Source organism: Molothrus ater, chromosome 5, assembly GCF_012460135.2.
Source record: "Molothrus ater isolate BHLD 08-10-18 breed brown headed cowbird chromosome 5, BPBGC_Mater_1.1, whole genome shotgun sequence".
Taxonomy (NCBI): domain Eukaryota; kingdom Metazoa; phylum Chordata; class Aves; order Passeriformes; family Icteridae; genus Molothrus; species Molothrus ater.
The window spans coordinates 71,517,735-71,524,954 of record NC_050482.2 but is presented as its reverse complement, the minus strand read 5'-3'; the positions used below and the strand labels follow the sequence as shown (position 1 = coordinate 71,524,954).

The window sequence follows — 7,220 nt, the reverse complement described above, 5'->3', positions numbered from 1 at the left end:
GGGGACAAAGGGTGCCGCCAAGGTCCTGACGCGTGCCCCGAGTACAGGGCCCGCACGCTGGCAGCTCACCAGCGCCACCGGCAGCGTGGGCGCACGCCCTGGCCCTGGCTACAGGCGGGTCACGCTGCCCACGCTGCCGCTAAGCGGCTTCGCGCCGTCCTCAGTAAGCAGGGGCGAGGCCGGAGGCTTTCTCCCCCCGCGCATTTTGGGCACCCGCCTGTGGCTGCACAGAGCTCCTCTTTCCCTCCTGGGAAGTCTAAGCTACGCTGCTCTGTGTTGAGAGCACAAACACACACTTCCTCACGCACACCGACTAAGACAGGGGAGGGGGAGACAGGGGAGGGGGGAGACAGTCCCAGAAGGGGGAGCAAGTTCTGTGCAGCCAACCTACTCCAGGGAGCCATTGCTAACGCTGAGCGGGAGGGGAAAGCGTCAGACCTGCCCGTGCACTGAGAGGAGGCCACAGGGGCCTCGACGTGCTGAAGCGCTTCAGGACTGGCACCGGGGACGCGGGCTGTGACACGCCCCGAGTACAGGGGGTCACGCTGGCCAGGGGCCAGCAGCAGGCAGAAAGCTGCCGGGGCTGGGGAAAAAGCCCTGCCCTGCTTACAGGGTAGCTGGGCTGGGGGCCGGGAGAGCTCCGTTTCCCCCCTGCGGCGCGGAGACAGGGGCTCTCACCCTCCTTTACAGGGTCGCCCCTCTCTCCGGGCAGCCAAAGGAGCACAACGGCAAAAGGCCGAGCACAGCAAAGACCAGCCCTGCACGCAGGGAGGTCGCCCAGCGCAAAGCCGGCCGCGGCACCCTGAAGGCGCCCTGGCCTGGAAGAGCCCTTTGCCCAGAGGGCCCCTCGCGTCCCTCTTCGGCTCCACGCTGGCTCTTGCCTCGCCGTTCCACTCTTCAGCTGGAAGACGCTGCCGCTCTTGCCTCGTCGTCCCGCGGCTTCTGCCAATGGACGACGACACACTCAGGCCTGAGAAGCTCCAGACCCTGTGCCTGCAGGCAACCGCCACCCAAGAGCCCCACAGGGACGTCCCCAACCAGCCACCCCCAGATCCTTTCAAAGGCTGCCCAAAAGCCTCACGCTTCAGCACCGAGCTGCGGCTCTTACCTTGCTGCTGCACTCTTGAGCCCGAAGAGGCCGCTCCGGCGGCTCGCTCTTGCCTCGCCGTTCCACTCTTGAGCCCGAAGAGGCCGCTCCTGCGGCTCGCTCTCGCTTCGCTGTCCCACGGCTTCTGCAAAGGTCGACGAGGACGCGGTCAGGCCTGAGGAGCTCCGGCTGCCAAAGGGAACCGCCACCCTAGAGCCCCACAGCCAGATCCTCATGCCACCAGCCACGCAGCCCCCCAGCTGCCCAAAAGCCTCCAACTTCAGCTTGACTCACCGTCGCGACGTCCGGCGCAGTCCCACGCCGTGCTGGGAGCCGGGCCCTCTGGGCAAATGAAGCTGGGCACGCAAGGCAGCGGCCAAGAGGCTGCAGCCCTGCTTACAGGGGGCTCAAGCCGCTGCCTGGACTAAAAAGTGCCCGGGACTCCAGAGCACCGGCCCCCGCTTACAGGGCTGCTCTGGTCCCCAAGGCCTATGGAGGCTCCTTCTCTCCAGTTGCGGGGCGCTCCCCACTAACGGGGCGGGCGCCCCACACAGGCTGCCAGCTGAAGGGAGCACAAAGGCTCCCAGACCCGCAGCCTGCTTACAGGCCGGTCCACACCCAGGGAGCCACAGAGCTCGGCCTTCCCCCAAGGCAACAGGAACCTGACTCTAGAGTCAGGCAGTCCAGCTCACGGCCTAAAGCCGAGGGGCCGCCAGCCCAGCCCCGAGGACAGGGAGGGCACGCGCCCGGCCCCATGACTCCTGGCCCCACGCCTCTGAAAGGCCGGGGCCAGGGACACCCGCCTGGTTACAGGGGGTCCCTCCAACCGCCCGCCGAGGCCAGGGGACGCACAGAACCCCACTTACGGGGCCGCCCCCTGCTGCCCGGCACCCCCCAACAAGCACTACGGAGCACAGGCTCCGGCCTGCGCCCCACTTAGGGACAGGCCGGAGCCCGGCCGCAGCGCGGCAGCGCGGCAACACGGCCGCCTGCAGAGCCCCGGGTGCCTCCTGTAGGAAGCAGGCCCAAAGGCGGGAGCGTGCCCTGCGGCACAGCACTTCTGCAAGCTGCCCCCTGGCAAGGGCCCGGGAGCGCTCGTTCCTGTTGCCTGGCTAAAGGAGCCTCCCCAGCCCTGCTTACAGGGACCTGGGTGGGGCGGCTCCTGGGGACAAAGGGTGCCGCCAAGGTCCTGACGCGTGCCCCGAGTACAGGGCCCGCACGCTGGCAGCTCACCAGCGCCACCGGCAGCGTGGGCGCACGCCCTGGCCCTGGCTACAGGCGGGTCACGCTGCCCACGCTGCCGCTAAGCGGCTTCGCGCCGTCCTCAGTAAGCAGGGGCGAGGCCGGAGGCTTTCTCCCCCCGCGCATTTTGGGCACCCGCCTGTGGCTGCACAGAGCTCCTCTTTCCCTCCTGGGAAGTCTAAGCTACGCTGCTCTGTGTTGAGAGCACAAACACACACTTCCTCACGCACACCGACTAAGACAGGGGAGGGGGAGACAGGGGAGGGGGGAGACAGTCCCAGAAGGGGGAGCAAGTTCTGTGCAGCCAACCTACTCCAGGGAGCCATTGCTAACGCTGAGCGGGAGGGGAAAGCGTCAGACCTGCCCGTGCACTGAGAGGAGGCCACAGGGGCCTCGACGTGCTGAAGCGCTTCAGGACTGGCACCGGGGACGCGGGCTGTGACACGCCCCGAGTACAGGGGGTCACGCTGGCCAGGGGCCAGCAGCAGGCAGAAAGCTGCCGGGGCTGGGGAAAAAGCCCTGCCCTGCTTACAGGGTAGCTGGGCTGGGGGCCGGGAGAGCTCCGTTTCCCCCCTGCGGCGCGGAGACAGGGGCTCTCACCCTCCTTTACAGGGTCGCCCCTCTCTCCGGGCAGCCAAAGGAGCACAACGGCAAAAGGCCGAGCACAGCAAAGACCAGCCCTGCACGCAGGGAGGTCGCCCAGCGCAAAGCCGGCCGCGGCACCCTGAAGGCGCCCTGGCCTGGAAGAGCCCTTTGCCCAGAGGGCCCCTCGCGTCCCTCTTCGGCTCCACGCTGGCTCTTGCCTCGCCGTTCCACTCTTCAGCTGGAAGACGCTGCCGCTCTTGCCTCGTCGTCCCGCGGCTTCTGCCAATGGACGACGACACACTCAGGCCTGAGAAGCTCCAGACCCTGTGCCTGCAGGCAACCGCCACCCAAGAGCCCCACAGGGACGTCCCCAACCAGCCACCCCCAGATCCTTTCAAAGGCTGCCCAAAAGCCTCACGCTTCAGCACCGAGCTGCGGCTCTTACCTTGCTGCTGCACTCTTGAGCCCGAAGAGGCCGCTCCGGCGGCTCGCTCTTGCCTCGCCGTTCCACTCTTGAGCCCGAAGAGGCCGCTCCGGCGGCTCGCTCTTGCCTCGCCCTTCCACTCTTGAGCCCGAAGAGGCCGCTCCTGCGGCTCGCTCTCGCTTCGCTGTCCCACGGCTTCTGCAAAGGTCGACGAGGACGCGGTCAGGCCTGAGGAGCTCCGGCTGCCAAAGGGAACCGCCACCCTAGAGCCCCACAGCCAGATCCTCATGCCACCAGCCACGCAGCCCCCCAGCTGCCCAAAAGCCTCCAACTTCAGCTTGACTCACCGTCGCGACGTCCGGCGCAGTCCCACGCCGTGCTGGGAGCCGGGCCCTCTGGGCAAATGAAGCTGGGCACGCAAGGCAGCGGCCAAGAGGCTGCAGCCCTGCTTACAGGGGGCTCAAGCCGCTGCCTGGACTAAAAAGTGCCCGGGACTCCAGAGCACCGGCCCCCGCTTACAGGGCTGCTCTGGTCCCCAAGGCCTATGGAGGCTCCTTCTCTCCAGTTGCGGGGCGCTCCCCACTAACGGGGCGGGCGCCCCACACAGGCTGCCAGCTGAAGGGAGCACAAAGGCTCCCAGACCCGCAGCCTGCTTACAGGCCGGTCCACACCCAGGGAGCCACAGAGCTCGGCCTTCCCCCAAGGCAACAGGAACCTGACTCTAGAGTCAGGCAGTCCAGCTCACGGCCTAAAGCCGAGGGGCCGCCAGCCCAGCCCCGAGGACAGGGAGGGCACGCGCCCGGCCCCATGACTCCTGGCCCCACGCCTCTGAAAGGCCGGGGCCAGGGACACCCGCCTGGTTACAGGGGGTCCCTCCAACCGCCCGCCGAGGCCAGGGGACGCACAGAACCCCACTTACGGGGCCGCCCCCTGCTGCCCGGCACCCCCCAACAAGCACTACGGAGCACAGGCTCCGGCCTGCGCCCCACTTAGGGACAGGCCGGAGCCCGGCCGCAGCGCGGCAGCGCGGCAACACGGCCGCCTGCAGAGCCCCGGGTGCCTCCTGTAGGAAGCAGGCCCAAAGGCGGGAGCGTGCCCTGCGGCACAGCACTTCTGCAAGCTGCCCCCTGGCAAGGGCCCGGGAGCGCTCGTTCCTGTTGCCTGGCTAAAGGAGCCTCCCCAGCCCTGCTTACAGGGACCTGGGTGGGGCGGCTCCTGGGGACAAAGGGTGCCGCCAAGGTCCTGACGCGTGCCCCGAGTACAGGGCCCGCACGCTGGCAGCTCACCAGCGCCACCGGCAGCGTGGGCGCACGCCCTGGCCCTGGCTACAGGCGGGTCACGCTGCCCACGCTGCCGCTAAGCGGCTTCGCGCCGTCCTCAGTAAGCAGGGGCGAGGCCGGAGGCTTTCTCCCCCCGCGCATTTTGGGCACCCGCCTGTGGCTGCACAGAGCTCCTCTTTCCCTCCTGGGAAGTCTAAGCTACGCTGCTCTGTGTTGAGAGCACAAACACACACTTCCTCACGCACACCGACTAAGACAGGGGAGGGGGAGACAGGGGAGGGGGGAGACAGTCCCAGAAGGGGGAGCAAGTTCTGTGCAGCCAACCTACTCCAGGGAGCCATTGCTAACGCTGAGCGGGAGGGGAAAGCGTCAGACCTGCCCGTGCACTGAGAGGAGGCCACAGGGGCCTCGACGTGCTGAAGCGCTTCAGGACTGGCACCGGGGACGCGGGCTGTGACACGCCCCGAGTACAGGGGGTCACGCTGGCCAGGGGCCAGCAGCAGGCAGAAAGCTGCCGGGGCTGGGGAAAAAGCCCTGCCCTGCTTACAGGGTAGCTGGGCTGGGGGCCGGGAGAGCTCCGTTTCCCCCCTGCGGTGCGGAGACAGGGGCTCTCACCCTCCTTTACAGGGTCGCCCCTCTCTCCGGGCAGCCAAAGGAGCACAACGGCAAAAGGCCGAGCACAGCAAAGACCAGCCCTGCACGCAGGGAGGTCGCCCAGCGCAAAGCCGGCCGCGGCACCCTGAAGGCGCCCTGGCCTGGAAGAGCCCTTTGCCCAGAGGGCCCCTCGCGTCCCTCTTCGGCTCCACGCTGGCTCTTGCCTCGCCGTTCCACTCTTCAGCTGGAAGACGCTGCCGCTCTTGCCTCGTCGTCCCGCGGCTTCTGCCAATGGACGACGACACACTCAGGCCTGAGAAGCTCCAGACCCTGTGCCTGCAGGCAACCGCCACCCAAGAGCCCCACAGGGACGTCCCCAACCAGCCACCCCCAGATCCTTTCAAAGGCTGCCCAAAAGCCTCACGCTTCAGCACCGAGCTGCGGCTCTTACCTTGCTGCTGCACTCTTGAGCCCGAAGAGGCCGCTCCGGCGGCTCGCTCTTGCCTCGCCGTTCCACTCTTGAGCCCGAAGAGGCCGCTCCTGCGGCTCGCTCTCGCTTCGCTGTCCCACGGCTTCTGCAAAGGTCGACGAGGACGCGGTCAGGCCTGAGGAGCTCCGGCTGCCAAAGGGAACCGCCACCCTAGAGCCCCACAGCCAGATCCTCATGCCACCAGCCACGCAGCCCCCCAGCTGCCCAAAAGCCTCCAACTTCAGCTTGACTCACCGTCGCGACGTCCGGCGCAGTCCCACGCCGTGCTGGGAGCCGGGCCCTCTGGGCAAATGAAGCTGGGCACGCAAGGCAGCGGCCAAGAGGCTGCAGCCCTGCTTACAGGGGGCTCAAGCCGCTGCCTGGACTAAAAAGTGCCCGGGACTCCAGAGCACCGGCCCCCGCTTACAGGGCTGCTCTGGTCCCCAAGGCCTATGGAGGCTCCTTCTCTCCAGTTGCGGGGCGCTCCCCACTAACGGGGCGGGCGCCCCACACAGGCTGCCAGCTGAAGGGAGCACAAAGGCTCCCAGACCCGCAGCCTGCTTACAGGCCGGTCCACACCCAGGGAGCCACAGAGCTCGGCCTTCCCCCAAGGCAACAGGAACCTGACTCTAGAGTCAGGCAGTCCAGCTCACGGCCTAAAGCCGAGGGGCCGCCAGCCCAGCCCCGAGGACAGGGAGGGCACGCGCCCGGCCCCATGACTCCTGGCCCCACGCCTCTGAAAGGCCGGGGCCAGGGACACCCGCCTGGTTACAGGGGGTCCCTCCAACCGCCCGCCGAGGCCAGGGGACGCACAGAACCCCACTTACGGGGCCGCCCCCTGCTGCCCGGCACCCCCCAACAAGCACTACGGAGCACAGGCTCCGGCCTGCGCCCCACTTAGGGACAGGCCGGAGCCCGGCCGCAGCGCGGCAGCGCGGCAACACGGCCGCCTGCAGAGCCCCGGGTGCCTCCTGTAGGAAGCAGGCCCAAAGGCGGGAGCGTGCCCTGCGGCACAGCACTTCTGCAAGCTGCCCCCTGGCAAGGGCCCGGGAGCGCTCGTTCCTGTTGCCTGGCTAAAGGAGCCTCCCCAGCCCTGCTTACAGGGACCTGGGTGGGGCGGCTCCTGGGGACAAAGGGTGCCGCCAAGGTCCTGACGCGTGCCCCGAGTACAGGGCCCGCACGCTGGCAGCTCACCAGCGCCACCGGCAGCGTGGGCGCACGCCCTGGCCCTGGCTACAGGCGGGTCACGCTGCCCACGCTGCCGCTAAGCGGCTTCGCGCCGTCCTCAGTAAGCAGGGGCGAGGCCGGAGGCTTTCTCCCCCCGCGCATTTTGGGCACCCGCCTGTGGCTGCACAGAGCTCCTCTTTCCCTCCTGGGAAGTCTAAGCTACGCTGCTCTGTGTTGAGAGCACAAACACACACTTCCTCACGCACACCGACTAAGACAGGGGAGGGGGAGACAGGGGAGGGGGGAGACGGTCCCAGAAGGGGGAGCAAGTTCTGTGCAGCCAACCTACTCCAGGGAGCCATTGCTAACGCT

The 7,220-nt window shown here is 68.0% G+C and overlaps 1 protein-coding gene across 1 annotated transcript; it reads right to left on the bottom strand.

Moving 5' to 3' along the window:
• Window positions 1–4,758: 4,758 nt before the first annotated feature.
• Window positions 4,759–7,010, bottom strand: LOC118698118 (uncharacterized). Its single transcript, XM_036401202.1, has 5 exons — window positions 6,919–7,010; window positions 6,579–6,652; window positions 5,937–6,034; window positions 5,664–5,787; window positions 4,759–5,497 (listed from the first exon to the last, which is right to left on the bottom strand). The coding sequence occupies exons 1-5, from the start codon at window positions 7,008–7,010 to the stop codon at window positions 4,962–4,964; spliced, it is 924 nt and encodes a 307-aa protein (XP_036257095.1). The 3' UTR covers window positions 4,759–4,961.
• Between the last annotated feature and the right edge of the window lie 210 nt (window positions 7,011–7,220).